The 18,707-nt window shown below is 35.0% G+C and overlaps 1 protein-coding gene across 2 annotated transcripts in view; it reads right to left on the reverse strand.

Annotated features, from left to right (window-relative positions):
* Positions 1–899: 899 nt before the first annotated feature.
* Positions 900–18,707, reverse strand: part of PRKACB (protein kinase cAMP-activated catalytic subunit beta) — a 123,571-nt gene continuing 105,763 nt past the window's right edge. For both annotated transcript variants that reach the window (XM_026497717.4, XM_026497716.4), the window contains exons 9-10: positions 9,202–9,366; positions 900–4,172 (exon numbers count right to left, since the gene is read on the reverse strand). In XM_026497717.4, the coding sequence (XP_026353502.1) occupies positions 4,047–4,172; positions 9,202–9,366 (291 nt within the window). In that variant the 3' untranslated portion in view covers positions 900–4,046. The remainder of the gene's footprint in view (positions 4,173–9,201; positions 9,367–18,707) is intronic.

Genomic DNA, 18,707 nt, shown 5'->3' on the forward strand with positions numbered 1-18,707 from the left:
TATGCTATTCTTTATGTTCCACATATGAGTAAAACCGTATGATAATTGTCTTTCTCTGCTTGACTTATTTCACTTAGCATAATCCCCTCCAGTTCTATTCATGTCAATGCAAATGGTGGGTATTCATCCTTTCTGATGGCTGAGTAACATTCCATTGTATACATGAGCCAGATCTTCTTTATCCATTCATCTGTTTGAAGGCCATCTCAGCTCCTTCCACAGTTTGGCTATTGTGGACATTGCTTCCATGAACATTGGGGTGCACGTGCCCCTTCTTTTCACTACATCTGTATCCTAGGGGTAAACACCTAGTAGTGCAATTGCTGGGTCATAGGGTAGTTCTATTCTAAACATCTTGAGGAACCACCATACTGTTTTCCAGAGTGGCTGTACCAGCTTGCATTCCCACCAACAGTGTAAGAGTGTTCCCCTTTCTCCACATCCTTGCCAACATTTGCTGTTTCCTGTCTTGTTAATTTTTGCCATTTGAACTGGTATAAGGTGGTATCTCGTTGTGGTTTTGATTTGTATTTCCCTGATGGCTAGTGATGTTGAGCATTTTTTCAAGTGTCTGTTAGCCATTTGTATGTCTTTTTTGGAGAAGTGTCTGTTCATGTCTTCTGCTCATTTTTTGACTGGGTTATTAGTTTTTTGAGTGTTGAATTTGAGAAGTTCTTTATAGGTCTTGGATATCAGCCCTTGATCTGTAATGAATCTAGTAGTTTCTTGATATACACTCAGTTGGACCTGATTGGTGGACATCTCCCCTATTACTCTGTTCCCACTGGCACAGACCAACCCAAATACATAAAAACTGCAAACTATAAGCATCTGTAGTATCTGCAGAAAAGAAATCAGGAGATAAGGGCACCAAATAGAACACAAGACTCAATGCACTGTTTTATCCTTTGAAGATACTTTAATTTTGCTGTTATGATTAATTAAAAAACACAGTTGTTTTCAGCATTTCCTAGCTACAGTAGTGCATAGGAAATTCCATTCTAAACAAAGAATTAATTAATGAAATAACAATACACCTTAACATTTTACATTGATAGGTTACAGTTTACAAGGTGCTTTCACATACATTATTTCATTTGATTCTTACAACAAGCAGATAAAACAGTCAGTGGGAAAGAAAAATGATTTATTCTTCTTTTTTTTAGGCTTACAATGAGTATTTTCAGGCCAATGGGCAGTCAATACAAGAACATATCAAAAACAAGACAGCAATACCCACAAGCCACAATATCTTTTTTGGTAGGTTGACGGTTTGATATCAATTGGATATTTAGCATCAGTGAAGGAGGAAGGAATCAAAACAGACACGAGGTCCTCATGATATTCAAAAAATTTTAAGAACACTGTAAGAGATAAGAAGAAAGGCCCTAAAATATCGCCTTACCAAGACTTACTTCAAAGCACATTATCCCTTCAAACTGTCAAATAAAAAGAATCTTTTCTGACATGTGACAATTAGAAAAGACCTTAGAAACTGCCTAATGGCCTCAGAGCTGAGGCCAAGGTCATGCTGACTGTGACAGACCAGCCTGAGACCCAGAGGTCTTGACTTTGACTTGGAGGTCCTTCCTCTGCAATGCCATCTCCTTATAATTTACTGAGGAAAAATGTAATTTCTTCTGTTTCAAATAATGTAATCTGAAGTTAAATACTGATTCATTCCACTTATTTCTTATTCATCTTTTTCTTGGCTAAATTGTGGCTAAAACTGTGAGTTTTATATAACTTTAAGATATTCTAATTCAGTGTACTTGATTGGTTGGAAATAGACTCCCTTGACATATCTGAAAGCTTGCTCATGTCCTTTAAATGGAGAGTAAAACGGGACTGGTGAGATAGCCCTCAAAACCAATGTATGCCTAGGGGTCATCCACCCAGGCACAGTCTACAGCAAGTTGTGCAGGGCAATAGTAATTTTAGTTAAAATATTTTTTAAGAACTTACAGAAATCTTTTTAATTGCTGAAAACTAAAATGTAATAATCAAATTGTCATCCCCGTGATTTATTAAAATAATTTTACAATAATATACAATAAAGCTGCCATAGAATTTGTGGCATACACATAGAATACAATGATCGGCATGTTCTTGGGCCAAAAACTAATTAAAATATTTTATACAAATGATGTTTTAAATTTATTAACATGATATATTTTTGTCACATAAAACTTGATACAGCAAAGTATTTCATATTTTTCTTGCACATTTTAAATATAGGTGGACCAACTGAAAACAGTATCAGCTTTTAAATGACATAACCATGCAAAAACACCTGACAACCAAAAGATGTACAGATTGATGCAGAGAATATCTCAGACAGGCTTTTTTCAATGTCTTCAAAGGTTTTATAAGGGTGTGGTACAGAGGAAAAGAAGGAGAGTCAGTGACCTGCACCAATAGTGAAGCAAATAGAATGCTTATATACACTAAGATCGATTTGATTAAAAACAACTTATATGCATGTAAATTGATCATAAAAAATGAACACAGTTTATTTTCAACTCTTTTGGTGTGTTGTTTTAAGATAGGTCACTGACATACGGAGATAAAACTGGATGGCAAAATTTAAAAGCAAAGAAAAAAATATTTAAAAACCAGAGTTAAGCCATGGATTCTCAACAAACATTGAACTAAATGTGCAAAAGTGCTTAAAATTTCCACGTGACAGCAATGTTGTTGGCAAAGAAGTATAAAAAAAAATTAAACTCAAATACTAAAATTGTATCTGCATGATCATACGTTCTGTTTGCTGAAAGAAAAGAGGCTTGAAATTCTGACACGTCTAAAAATACCACACCTCAAAATGAAAATACAATTGTGGCAGTTTTAAAAACTCTGTCCGTTTTCCTCACTGACGAGGCTTCGGATGAAAGCCGAAGCTTCAACAGCGCCTCTACCTCAGGCCAACAAAGGGAGCACACTGGACTGACCCGGCAACAATTCCTTTTTGCTCTTAACCGTGACAAAACAAAGCAAAGCAAAGCAAAACAAACAAAAACCTCATATAAATAAAAGCATCTCTATACTGTTTACAGGTATTAAGCCATTTGACTCAGCAAAGTATTTGTCTGCATTAATGTTCTTTTTAGTTCATTTCTTTTCCTTTAAAAAGTTTACAGTGAGGACCCTTGAGAAACTTTAAAAAAATGTCACTTTCTTCATCAGTTATGTTCTGTTAAAATACTGGCTAAAACCCTTACGGAGGAGAGAAGGTTTAGAAATCTCAGAGCTAGCTCTAATACCTACAGAAATGCTTGTACCAAGTGATGATCCATAGCATTAGTTTTTCCTGTGAATGAGACACATTTGTCACACTGCACAGCTGGCCACTTAATTACTCAAGGGGAAGATGACAGAAAAGGTAGTCAGGGGAAATAGAGCGTCTGATCTCTAAGAATCCAAACTGCTGGGTCTAGCTGTTCTGTTAGTCTATCCAAGTGTCTTGCCAGAACAGTGAATTCTACGGAAGTTACAGTTTTGTTTTGTATAAATTGCCTTGTTGATAAGACATTCTATTCTATCTTCAAAATTTGTCAAAAGTTTTGGCAAAACTGAGTCTGAGCTACTCAAAGTAAAAATAGTTACTGAAGTATATCCTCAAGTCACTGACCAACAAAAATAATGGCAAGAACTACCAAAGGCGACACTTATCCTTCCTTTCAAATATCACAGAGCCAGAACACTGCCCATCTGAAACACCAACAAAATAAAATGGAGCACTGTTTGGAGAAAAACGGATGAAAATGCAAAAGGAAGAAATGGATGCAGGGGAGGAGAGAGACAAACCAAAGGGAAGCAGGGAAGTGTCTAGTTGTGTGTTATGGCACAGACAATGCTTTGCTTAGCGGTGCCTTGGTACACAGGTGGATGCAGAGCGCACACACGATGGCAATAAAGACCTCACTCAGTCGCTGGAATGACGGAACTAGGTAACTGCTTCAACAAGGACGGTCTCAGCTCCACCGTATCTCTCAACAGAGTGCGAAGACTGAGTGTGAGCTCTGATGTCATCTTGTTGCTCAGCTTCAAAATTCACAAAACTCTTTTGCACATTTTTCTGTTATAGAGACGCGGATATCTTCTTCTTCATAGTCATCGAAGTTGCTGGTATCTCCAGAGCCTCTGAACTTTGGTATGAATGGTGCTTCAACCTGTAATTGAGAAGGAAACATAAGTGTGATGTATGATTTATAATAGGAAAAATGTATTTGGTCTTCGTCCTAGTCCCCAGCACAGAGCTCTTTAAGCTCTTGGATTTCATAAATGTTATGTTAATGAGGTAACTTTTGGAATGGGTGCTAACTTAAGGATGGGTGCTGGTTAGACACCTGGAACTTTCAGTCTTACCCCCTGACCTCCAGGAGGTGACAGCCAATGATTTAAACAATCATGCCTGTGTAATGAAGCCACAAAACTTCAAAAAGATGGGGTCTGGAGAGCTTCCAGGTTGATGAACAAATGGGGATTTGGGAAGAGTGGTGTGCTGAAAGATAGCGGGAAGCTCCGAGGCCCTTCCACATACATGTCCTACGCATCTCTTCCATCCGGCTGTTCCTGAGTTACATTCTTTTATAATAAACTGGTAATAGTAAGTAAAGTTTCTGAGTTCTGTGAGCCACTCTAGCAAAGTAATTGAAACCCAGGAGGGGTTTGTGGAAACCTCTGATCTACAGCCTCTTAGAAGCACAGGTGACTAGACTTGCGATGAATATCCGAAGTGGCGGTGGGTGGGGGGCAGTCTTACAGGACTAAGCCCTCAACCTAGGGGGTCTGATGCTATCTCCAGGTAGATAGTGTTAAGTCTTGAGTCAATTGCATGGTGGTGTGTGTGTGTGTGTATGTGTGTGCGGCGGAGAGGGAGGACACGTATTAGAATAATAAAGAGGAAAAACAAATGCCTGGGAGTTTCTAAACACTAAGGAAAATAAATTCCCACTATTACTATATGGTAGCATCATTAAATGCCTTTAAGTCCCCAATGATAACAGCACTAGAAAAAGCAGCAAACAGTAGGTTTGCTATTAATCTGAACACTTTCATTCAAGGAATGGTACAATATTTAAAAGATTTCTAGGATAATTAACTATTGGCATCGAAGTACTGGCACTTCAGGTTACAGAATTCTAGATTTTCCTTTATCAGTTCCTTCCTTTATTTTATTTTATTTATTTATTTGAGAGAGCACACGTACAAGCGGGGGGAGGGGCAGAGGGAGAGGGAGATACTCTCAAGCAGATTCCATGCTGAGTGCAGAGCCCGATGTGGGGCTTAATCTCATGACCCTAAGATCACTACCTGAGCCGAAACCAAGAGTTGGCTGCTCAACTGACTGAGCTAACCCAGGTGGATCATGATTCCCCACTTCTGACACAGAGCTCTTTCTAATATCTAAACCGTGGTCTCCAAAGTTTTTTGATTTATATGCCTTTTACTGAAACATTTTTTAGTATATATCACCAATATATGTGTAATTATAAATTATTTACTCACACAACTATGTTAGTATAAGATATACACAAACAAGACATTTAAAAAGAACAAGGTAAAAAGTATGTAGGCCTGGGAAGTCTCATGTCATCTTCTGGCTGGCCAGCTGGCTGCCCTGCGTGCACGCTCTGGGCACTGCTGTCGTGCACCATGCAGAGGAATCAGCTCTGCAGACCGCTGCCTCACATCTAGCCAGGCCGCAATTTAGGATCACACCTGTTGGGATCATCTCTACGTGTACAGTGATTGCAGTTTGAGTTGTTCAGGCCTCTTTCTTCCGTTTCGTGTCTCTGCTAGACGCCTTGGACTATTTCATTGCTCGTGAGCACTTGGTCAGAGAATAACAAAGACTATGAAAACTATTCAAATTATCATTTTTGTATTGCTGTGCATAGTTATAATTGAGAGGACGTTAAAACAAATGGCTACATTGAAGTACTGTATTATTTCTATTTGTAAATTATCCAGGGATCTCCAAGCCCATTTGATAGTCAAGATTTGCTGTTGATCAATCTGTCCAATACTACAACCTGTTTGCTATAGGGTGCTACTTCTTGGCAGATAAACTGTTCACTACTTAAGGTAAATCAAGCCCTCTGAAAAGCATACGAACTCTAACTGAGCAGTAGCGGTTCAGTTTTACCCCACTTTAAGAATAATTGTAGGGGCGCCCAGGTGGCTCAGTTGGTTAAGCGTCTGCCTTTGGCTCAGGTCATGATCCTGGGGTCCTGGGTTCCAGCCCCATGTCAGGCTCCGTGCTCAGTGGAGCCTTCTTCTCCCTCCCCTACTCTCCCTGCTTGTGCTCTCTCTCTCTCTTGCTCACTCTCTTTCAAATAAATAAATGATTTAAAAAAAAAAAGAATAATTATAAAAATACAATACATAATATGGGTAGATGAGTAAATGCTAACAGCAGAAATTTTTCTTTTTAAATATAAATATGAAAAGGTTAAAAATATATCATCTTTAAAATACTAATAAAATGGGCAAACCTCAAGCAAATCTAATAAATATATCTAAATGTAGCATTAATTAACACAAATATAACAATAAAGATAATGTAAACAGTTATAATTACAGGGGGATATGGATGATTGTATAAGAAAATATAAATTTCTGAAATTGACTGAAGAAGAGGCAAAACCTTAGAGACCAATATCCAAAGAAAAATTAGTTTGTTAAAATTTCCAAGTAATAAGTACAAGTTAATTCTTATTTCCTTAAGTTTCCCAAAACATAAAAAGACATGGAAAATTTCCAAACTCATTTAAGGAATTCATTCATTCATTTAACGAATTCATTCATTCATTTAACAAATCCACATAATCTCAACTCCAGAAAAACAAAAACCACAGGTAAATAAAACTTATGATTATAGAAGCAAAAATCCTAAATAAAATTTTAGCAAATTGATTTTGCATATTTTAAATAATACTTTGGAGGTATTATAATAATAATACCTCATGATTAAATGGTGTTCAGGAATGTGAGGATATCTCGTTGATGTGATTCATCATGCTAATGTCAAAGAAGATAAAGCACAATAAACTAGGAATCAAGGATAATTTTTTTTGTATGTTTTTTGTTTTCTTTTTTGATATTTTCTTAACCTGATCAAGAATATTTATCCAAGACAAATAGCTGACTTCATATTTAAAGCTAAAACATGAAAGGCATTTCCATTCAAAACAGGAATAAGACAATACATCTCAATAGTCCTCTTTAAAAATATTATTTGACATTCTAGCATGTATAATAGAGCAAAATGGAAATAAAAGATATAGTGAAAAAGAAGAGGCAAATGATACCTCTGCCCACCATAATTATTTATCAATAAAATGCAAGGGAATCACTGAAAAACCTGTGGAAATCAACAACAGAATTTAGTGAGTGGCCAGTTACAACACAAACATAGCAATTATGTTTCCCCCATATTCTACTATAATGGGAAAGCAAACACATTTGCAATAGCAATCAAAGTATAAATTTAAGGAATAACTTTATTTTTTTGAGGAATTTTTTATTATTATTTTAAATTAGGTTCCATAAAGGCCCACTCATAGTGAAGTAGAGATTTTGGATCTTTAAGAAAGAAGTTGGACCTACACGGGGCAGGGCTCTCTAATACTGAATGACAGAAAATATTTGAATAAATGTAGAAATATAACATGTTCATTATGAGGAATTTTCAAGATTTTGATTCTCTTCTAATTAATATACTGTTATCCCAATTAAGAGCCCCAAATACAATATAAATATTTAGAAAGGCCAATAAGACAGGGAGCTGTTGTTTAATGGGTACACGTTCTAGTTTTGCAGGGTGAAAGAGTTCTGGAGAGGGATGGTGATGACGGCAACACAACAGTGTGGATGTACTTAATACCACTGAACTATACACCTACAAATGGCCAAGACAGCAAGTTTTGTTTTGTGTATTTTCAAACAATAAAACTGTAAAAAATCTGAATTATGTATTCTTTTCCATGAATATTTATAAGAATTCCACATATTAAATATATATTTTGAAAATTAAAAAAAACCCATAAAGCTATGTAAAATGGGACAGTGTACAGTACAAGAATAGAAAAAAGGAACTCATAAAAATAAAGTTCAGAAACAGACTGAGGTATATGATAAATTAGCATTAGTAAAGGTGGAATTTCAAATAAGGATTATTCATTCAACAGATGCTGAGAGAATAATTGGCTAATTATGAAGCATCAACAAAAAGAAGTTAGATCAAAAAGCACTAAAAGAAAATATAGATTCAGTAAGTCACCCAAATAGAATTGCTCTTAGCTATACAACACATCCAGCTGAGGTAATGCTGTTAAGGCTGTTTCATGATTTAACGGCTAGGGAATTTCTGAACCTATCTTATGAGATGCAGAGACTACTGCACTCACATTGTTTTGGTCTTTGATGCATTATTAAATTCTTCTAATGCTTTGTTTTTATAATTTTTTCTAAAAGATATAAATTCGGAAAAATGTGCTATTAATATTCAATTACAGCATTTACATTTTTTTCCTAAGGAAACTCACTTGTTCTGCACAGCATCATTAAATACGGCAAATCTCTGAGACATTAGAGGTTTTGGTTTTATGAAAAAAAAAAAAAGAAAAAATAATTCAAGATGTAAACACTTTATAAATACAAATTATCTTTGGGCATTTAAGAAGCAAAGGAGAGATAAAGGTAATTCAGCACAGCAAAATCTTTTCTTAAAGGTCTCAATTTGTTAAAAAGGTGAAGTGATAAAGACTGAAAAATATCTGATGAATCCAGCTATTAAATGTTGTTAAATCTAGCTTGTGCCAGTTCTGGGTGGGAGACTATATTTGTTTATATGTTGTTTTTCTAATGTGGCTTCATATTAGTTTTGAAATGCCAACCCTTAGGACATTGTCTACTGTATAATTATGATGATATTGTGAAGAATAAGAGGGATGGGTAGGAAAATTTGACACTGAAAACATTTCAGGTTGATGGTCAAAATAGAATATGCTTTCTCTTTTATCAAGGAGAAAACTCATTTTTAAGTTGTGGGCTGGAAAGTTCCCTTAAGTCCTACATAGGATTCATTCAAAGGTAAAAAATAAAATAAAATCATGTGTTAAGTTGAAAATATCTCTACTACATATAATTTAAATACCAACTTTTAAAAGCTTTTAAATTAAAGAAATGGCTCACCTTCCTCTGGTAAATAGCAATCCAATCTGTGGTGGCAAACCACTTGTGAGTTTTTATATCACTCACACCATTCTTCAGGTTTCCAAACCGCTTCGTCAAATCCACCTGCAGCAGGTTCCTTAGAAGGTCCTTGAGATCCGAACTGAAGTGCGATGGGAATCGGACCTGTACCGACACACCACGTAGTCAAACATTCATTCCAATGGTTAGCATGGCCTCAACTTCAAACAGACCAGAGACCTCTGAGGAAAATACTCTAAAGTGTTAACAGATCCACTTCTGAGCTCCTTACATTCTTCCTGTGGCTCTCTGCAAGTGTCACCATCACCTTCTAATTCCTGTTGTGTGTCATGACATCACCTCAGTTGATCTTCATTTACGTACGCTGTAATATCTGTGTATGTCTCTTTCCCCCAGACCGTGAGCTTCTGGGGAGGGGGTACTGTGCCACTTTTGTGTTGTTATTCCCAGAATTTATTACGTCATTTCAAATAATGTAGTTCATTCAGTTAACAATTCGTTATTGAGACCTCCTATGTACTACACGGCTCGCATGCTGGATAGACAGCAGTGAGCTACGATAAACTTGGTGAACATGGTATTAATTCTACTCTAAAGATGGAGAAACTAGGGTCCGCAGATATTGTATAACTTACCCAATCATTAGACCACAAAGTGGCAGAGTTGAGACTAAACATCTAGTCATGATTCCTTGGCTCATGAATTTTGTTCTTTATTACACGGTCTTCAAATATATAGAACTCTTTAATTTATATTCTGACTTTCAAAAAGCTCAACATGATGTGCATTTGCATATTGTCAAAGTATAATTTAAATCATTAGCAGACAAAGCTAGACTCTGGCAAAGCCAAATTCTTAACTATAGTCTTCTGACTGCTACTTATGCTATTTTGTATATAAATGCTTCTCAAAGTATATTCCTAGGACCCACTTTCATCAGAATCAACTGGGAGAGTGCGGGTATAAAAATGCTGATTCTTGCGGCTTACTTCAAATGATGGGGGCATTGGGTCTGAAATTCTGAGGTTTTTATCTCCAAGTGATTCGTTGATATGTGCATGAAAGCTTGAGAAGCATTATTTGCAACTCTATTCACTACTTTGTGCAGAAGTTTCGTTTTTTCTGCCAGTGACATATGAAAAAAATTAATGTAAATAAACTAAAATCATCATACTAGAGGAAAACTAATATTTGTGTCCAACAATCAGAGACTAATTGAAGGCCAAATAGCTAATAACTGAACAGGATTTGGGGTCAACTCATATAAATTAACAACTGAAAGCCTCATTTTTGCAAAGCCTGTATTATCACAGATATAAGAGGGTTTACGCTCTAAAAAAAAAAAAGACATGAATTGCCACCATCTTTAGTTTTTACTTCTAAAAGTTAAGTGTTATTGATTTAATGGCTTATTAGAAGTTCAGCACTGTGCTAAACTTTAGGTGCTCTGGCTCATAAAAGCCAAAATTTAACGTTAAGGTAAACATGATTATGATCTCCATTTTACAGGTGATGCAGTTGAAACTTACACAGATTAAGTAATTTGCCTAAGATTATAGAGCTAATAAGTGGTAGAGCTGTAATTCCAAACAAGGTACTCTGACTTCATAGTATACACTCTTAATCATTCTACACTGTTTTCATAATTCAATAACCTGAAAACAGTTATTGTCAGGACACTTCTAACAAAAGACTGAAATTTTCATCTTAAAAATATTTGCTGCACACTTCCTCATTTATCCTAGTTGGAGTGGAAACTAGAGAATATGCGGTATTCAAAAGGCATACTGTCTAAAAATAACATGATTTATTTATACAGTGGTTATATTCCAACTTTGCTTAGGTTCCAAAGAAGTAACTTATTTGAAGTAGAGCTATCTTTGTTTGGAATAGAGTTGGCATGAACTGTTCAATGTAATGTGCCAGTTATTTTCCCTTTCATGATATTCAGAACAGTAGACAATAATGTACTACATATAATTTATCTTTTGAATTTAGGTAATGTGCAATAGGATGCCTAAAGAATACACACACCTAAATACAGTGGTTCTTTAGTTTGGAATGCAGATAGAGTATTGGTGTTGGATTAGTTAATGTGTGTGTATATCTTTGTAATCCTTAGAAGAGTGATTCTCAAATGGAGAGCTGTAGTTGGGGGGCTGTGATGGTAGACATTAGAGTCATTTGGAAACCTTATATGATAGACATATCCTCTTCACCTCCACATCACACCCTCTTCTTCCCCAGAGATTCTGTTAGGTAGCTCACACTCACATAGTAAGCATGTTAATGATAAGAATATGTCAGATCCTTTAAGTATACTGAAGGAGAAATAATGGGAACCATTATGAAAGTATTTTTTCTATGATTGTTCTGAAATGTAATCAGAAATGTAGTTTCTTTGTTGATTTGACTTTCCAAAGAGCCATGTTGATTCATCAAACTGAAATTAGCAAAAACCAGAAAATGACCTAAACACAATTACGTTTTAGATGCAAGACTTTTATTCATGGTATGTTAACTTGGAAACACCGAAGATTTCTATAATGGGAAGAATGACTAATTTTTCCTTCAAAATTATATTAAAGAGAGTATTATTTCTATTACCATTATTAATTATAACTTCTGTAGGAACTGAAAGCAGAATCCTAGAATATTGGAGCAAAGGGAGTTTTAGTTTAATTTAGTCCAAACCTTCATTTTAAGATAAGGAACCCAAGCTTCAGTGAGACTACCAACTCAGTCATTGTTGGGAAAATAACTTAATCCTCCTGACTGCTACATCTTTCTGCCAGTCCATTATTGGGCAAACAATGTGAAAGGAGCTGAAAAGGAACCAGATATGGAAAAGAAAAAGTCTAGATCCATTAAACCATTAGATCTGAGAGAGAAGATTATTGGAAACTGGCATTAACATGAAAGAGGTGTTTGCACAATATACACTTCCTAGGGTGTTTATTTGGTCTTTTTCCTAATATTTCCTGGCTAGGATTCTTTAACAACCTTTAGGGACTAAGTCACTTCTGGGTTTCCTAATGATATATTCTTGAGAATAAATTTATTTCTACAGTGAGGTATAGACATACAGAACAAATAGAATATTGTCTGAGAATGAGTGTCCACTTCATGAAAGCCTCATGAAGGCAGAGACCATAACTAATTGCTGTATCCAGCACTGGTCTGACATTTAATATGAACTCAATGAATATTAAATGAATGCAAGAATTCAAATTTGACAAATAATGATCGAACACCTATGTGCTAGGCACACAGTGCTTGGGATATAGTAGTAAAATAAGACAAAGAGTCCCACCTTCGCAGAGTTTACGTTCTAGTGAGGAAGAGACATTTCTCTGCTAAATTAGATAGTAATTTAGCAAAATGTTGCCACCCTATCATACCTTACAAACTCTTGCACTGTAAGGTCTTTGATTTTTTACTCTGAAGAAAATGGGGAATCATTGCAAGGTTCTGGAAGGACTAACGGGGTCTAATTTAACATTTTTAAAGAACCAGTCTAGTGACTCAGAAGACAGCAATATCAGTGGAGGTGGTAAGAAGTGGCTGAATTCTGTCTATATTCTAAAGATAGATAAAAATAGAGCCAAAATGGTTTTCCTGTGCATTAGATAGAGAGTGAAGACTCCAGGGTGTCTTGGCCTGAGTAACTGAAAGGATGGTGTTGCCATCACCTCAGATGGAAAGAGCAGTAGGAACAGATTTACTAGGGAAAACAAGAATCTGTTAGTTTTGGGCAGATTTAGTTTAAGATATTTGTTAGATACCTGAATGGAGATCTCAGGTAGGAAGTTGGCTACAAGAGTCTACAACCCAGGAGTCAGGTATGGACCCAAAAAGTGAATTTGGAAATTGTCAGTTGGCATTTAAAGTCATGAAACTGGATGAGACCACCAATGGAGAAAGTGCAGAGAAGAGAAGAGGACCAAGGCAAGGAGGATGACAAGGAAGTAATGCAGGAATAAAACTAAGATGGTGAGGCGTCATTGAAGCCAATGGTACAGATGATAAACGAACCACTGAATTAGATTCTGTTTCTGGCTTTGCCACAAACTACCTTTGGGCAATTCTGAATCTTGATTTACCTACATATAGGATAAAGGAGTCAAACTAAATAAAACTGAACATTGTTAACCAACTCAAAAATTCTACCAGCCTATCACTTCTGTAGAACGAAGAATACCTGGTTTTCAATCCCAGCTCCAGTCACATATGTGTTCTACGCTTTAGGGCAAACTCTTTCACCTTTCTGAGTCTCAGTTACCTCATCTATAAAATTATGGAAGTGTACTTCATCCCCCCCGGTATGAAAAGAAATTAGGTACTTTTTATGAAACTGACAAGGCACTAATTCAATACATTTTTAATTTTTTCAACCACTCAGAATAATATTTTAATGATCTGAAGCTGAATTTTGAATCAAAGAAGGAACTTGGAAGACAGCAATATCTATCACTAGATATCTAGACTACTTCAAGGACGTTCTGTGCTAGAAAAGTCATTTGGAGAATGCAAGAAGTTCCTTCTTGTCTTATGCTCTACCTGTTAATTTATAGAAAAGCACTTTCTTCTTTTCTTACCGTACTTTAATTTGGTAGAGTGAAGGAGAAAAACGAAAACTACGACCCTATTTTAGAAAGACAGCATTGTACATATAGCTGATATTTTAAACAACTTCATCAAATTACATTATGTAATATGTTAAGCCAACTACAAAATTCACTCTGAATTATGATGAAAACTTGATAGAATATTGGTTCTGCTTTCAGCACCGATTATAAAGTCTTGTACATTTTGGTTTTAGGAAAGATTAATATTTTCTAAAAATTAAGAGGAAGTTACATTCATAAAGCAAATCAGATCATGTTGTTACCATATCCATACTGGGTGGTTTAAATTCACTAACCACGTTACCTTTTTCTTGTCTTGTCTTTTTTTTTTTTTTTTTTTAGTTTTAGAAATAAAATAAGACCAAAATCAAATTTGTCTACACTTAATTTAATCACAGAATTACAAAGCTGATCTCTGACTGAAGAAGGGAAAATTTTTACTGCTATTTTTCTGCAAGTGACAGGGAGATGGTTTAACTAGTAACGTTATTTTTTAGGCACTGGGATAAAATTTACTGACTTAAATGACTCAAAAAAGTTTACACACAGCCAACAAACAATAATCTGTCAACTTCCATACGCAAGCATGGTGGAATAAATTTTTAAAAATTACCTTTCTGCATCTGAAACTAACGATGTACCATATGTTGGCTAATTGAATTTAAACTAAAAAAAAAGAAAAAAATTACCTTTCTGAATTAGGTACAGTTCTAAGAAATCTATATCCCAGTAACAAATTTATCAAAATTTATCTAGCAAAAATGAGCATATATATATTAGCAAATTTTTCAAAAGGCGTAACAACTTTCATACATTACGCTTTTTATGGATATAGTGCCGACCTCCACACTGCTTCATAGGACCTGAGGCAACTTTAATCAGCCTGGATCCTATATATATAAATAACCAGTACATTTAAAAAATACTTACTAAATATTAGTACTACAAGTGTGGGCTCTCTGATCTGTTCTCTTACCTATGCAGAAAGAGTGGTAGTCACAAAAAATCCAGATGGTACAGAGGACCATTACCCACCCGAACCTCATTCCGTCCACTGCAAAACAAGTTGCCATCATTTGCCCAAAAGACCACTAGAGTAAAGGACTGTCTCAAAGTATTAAGAAGAATTTTAAATGACCACAGCAAAGTGTTAAGAAATGGCCTGGGTTTTAGGCATTGGTAAAGCTGCTTTTGAATTTTATGGAAATGACTACTGAGTTCTCTAAGTTTCTTTAACTACAGCCATAGACAAGTAGAAAATGGCATTTAAATTGCCCCAAAAGCATTAACAATGGCATCTTAGAAAAAGCGCAGTGGTATTTCTGCATATGTGTATATTATTTAGAAAATAGAATCTGTGCATAAAAGAGATAATGTAGCAGGTTTGGGACCGTTACCCTTAAGGAAGGCCTGCTTGCAACTTTAGCCATGGGCAGGTATCTAGAAGTGACAGGGTAATAGTTCCTCATGTTGCTATGAAACTTTCCCTAAATAATATGAGTGGTTCACTGTACCTAGATTGTTTGTACAAACAATATGGCTTATGCTGAATATCTATTTTGTTCTGTAAGTTTGGGATGTAGGTATGCACTAGATAGAAGATGTATATGTGATCCCAATAAAATCCTTGGGCTCTGAGTCTCTAATGAGCTTCCCTAGTAGACAACAATTTGTTGCTGGAAAAATTAAGTTCATCCCTTGCAACTCCACTGGGAGAAGACTTTTTTTTTCTTTAAAAAATTTTTTTATTATGTTATGTTAGTCACCATACAGTACATCATTAGTTTTGATGTAGTGTTCCATGATTCATTGTTTGTGTATAACACCCAGTGCTCCATGCAATACGTGCCCTCCTTACTACCCATCACCAGCCTATCCCAATCCCCCACTCCCCTCCCCTCTGAAGCCCTCAGTTTGTTTCCCAGAGTTCATAGTCTCTCATGGTTCATTCCCCCTTCTCTTTACCCCCCTTCATTCTTCCCTTCCTTCTCCTACCAATCTCCCTGCTATTCCTTATATTCCACAAATGAGTGAAACCATATGATAATTGTCTTTCAAAGTCTGCTTGACTTATTTCACTTGGGATAATCTGGGAGAAGAATGTTGAAAGCCTTGCCTAGTTTCCTCAGGAGACTGCTCCATGAGCCTTTCCCTTGCTGATTTTATTTTGTATCTTTTTGTTATAAGGTATCTTATAATGAAGGTACTTGTTACAATAGAAGGTATTCATTTCTTGAGTATTACTATATGCTGAAGTCTGTGAATCTTCCTAGTAAATCACCCAACCTGGGAATGGTTCTGGGGACCCATGACACAAAAAGGAATGGCCCAGTTAACTGCGAATCAATTACCCTTCATATGAATGTGAATTTCTCTTGAGGAAAAAATGAACTACCTCTTTGATCATTCTCTCTCTCTATATATTTACAACTTTATATTTTGCATAGTGTCTCCTTGTACATTTTTGGTGCTCATTAAAAATGGAATAATATTTACTTTATATATAATGAAGCTTAGAATTTTTTAAAAAATTATATAAGTCAAGGACTGTAAAGTTATGGTTTCCACAACAGCTGTTACTTGACTGCCTTATTTGCAAGTATCATTTTTGAAGACAATATTAACTTTTACATTTCCAAGAGTAATGCAACCAGATAGAGTTGCTGTGGAAACCATAACTGATTCTTGTCATGGAGGATATGGCACTGAAGTATAAAATTTAAAGACTATATACAGAAACTTAGCATATATATTGCTAGGATATGTCAAATTAAATGCAAAAATTATAAGACTTTTCTGTCAACTATGCATTTCTAAGCCTGAACTTTGATATTGCATGAATAATTTGACATTTAAAATACCACCTCCTCCTTTTTTAAAGGCAAAATATGTGTAGGAGAGAATCTAACAAGCTGATTGATCATCTTTCTGTGCATTTAACAATACCAACCTAAAATATTGTAATAGAGAAAGTACTTAACAAGCTAATCTTCAAAGATATGTATTTCAGTGAATTAATCACCTCATTAAATACATTTTATTTTAATTTTGATGTTACTGACCCCTATAATCTTTCTAACATGGTTTCAGAATGGAAAAATGTAATCAATATAAAATGTTGCATAAAATAATGTTCTTTTAAAAAATCAGAAAAAATAATTCTCATTGAAACATATATTTTTAAATGATATATCATTCAAACCATTAAAGATTTTAAATATAAATACAGGATTTGTAAGGCCATAATTTGATTTTTAATGACTTGAGTAAATAAAAAATTTATATATTAGCCTCCAATTTGGCTTTTATTTACTAGCTAGAGAGATAATACTTTGTAAGGTAGACAGAGATACATTCTAGTTTGGATCTGAGTGTTGAAACAGATGGTTTTATTGGGAATGGTGCATATATGACTTTATGTTCACATAAAACAGATCCTAGAGATCACTTAATGGCAATATTCTGCTTTTATGAGTTCTACTTTAGCAGCAAAGGGGAAAAGGGATGAAAATAACTTTATATCCAATATGGGAAGAGATAATCTAGCACTTTTAGTTAAAAACAATAGCACACCAAACACCCTATCTTATTTCTAAATAAGTAAAGAAAAATATCTGTAATAAGATAAAATTTTATGTTGCTAAGGTATTGTTAAGGTGACTCAGTTTTAAACAGTCATGATTTTAGAATAAATACAGATTTAAATATTAAGTTAATATTGTATCCTGACTATTAAAATTTGATATGAAATAAAAACATAATCGCAAGCAGTTAAAAAATTTTTTACACAACGTAGAATGATTGGCTAATGAAGGCCAATTCATACAAATGAAGATACATTCATTTTAAAGAAAGCAATTTTTCTAAGTAAGTGAAATTTAGTTATGACAGCATCCTTGTCAGACAGTTTTATTCCTTTTATAAAGTTAAGTATAAATAAAAGCAATGTAGTCAAGATTTAGGAACTTTGTAATGATCTATAATTAAATTATTTGGAAATATTAGTGTAATTAATCTTGGCTGAGCCCTATATATACTGTTTTTTTCCCATATAAACATATCTCTGATCCAATGTTTAATTTATGAATTAGGTACACTAAGAGATTAAAAAAAAAACGAACAATTATAACAATATGCTGCTGTAATAAAAGTTTTAAGGGTGTGGTCTCTTTCTCTCTGTCCCTCTCTCAAACTATCTTATTGTACGTTACTCACCCTCTTGTGAATGACGTGAGATGATACAATGCCTACGTGATGACATGAAGTGAGGTGAAAGACGTAGGTATTGTGACATAGTGGTAGGCTATCACCGGCCTTCTGATGATACCTCAGAAGGAGGATCACCCACTTTGGACCGTAGTTGACTGCAGGTCACTGAAACCGCAGATAAGGGTGGACTACTGTATGCTTCTCTCATTCAGTGATTTTAAAGTATTTTAGTTCTCTCAACATTCTTCCTATTACCTTTGGTTCTTATTCTTTCTTGAGATTTTACATAATCACTTTTTAAATTCTTAAAAAATAAATACTTGGCTTGTCTACTAATTTTTCTTGATATTTATCTCAAAAGTTCTTTTACAGGGACTTTAATATTCTGCTGGGTGAAAACAATTACAAGGGTAAGAAACCTGAGGCCCAGAGATCTACAAATGTAACAAGGACAGCAGTGATACTTAATTACTTAAGTATTCTGTTCTGCCTTTCTGTAATACCTTAGTGTATATCTTTCAACACCTAGCTTAGTTATCTGTAAGAAGTATTTTTTTTTTTTTTGATATTGCTGAAGTATAAGTTCTTTAGTTAGTCCCCTAATTTGTGAATACTACCATAAAACTATCCCCATTAAATGAAGTAAAA

The sequence above is a fragment of the Ursus arctos genome, unplaced genomic scaffold (assembly GCF_023065955.2).
Source record: "Ursus arctos isolate Adak ecotype North America unplaced genomic scaffold, UrsArc2.0 scaffold_12, whole genome shotgun sequence".
Taxonomy (NCBI): domain Eukaryota; kingdom Metazoa; phylum Chordata; class Mammalia; order Carnivora; family Ursidae; genus Ursus; species Ursus arctos.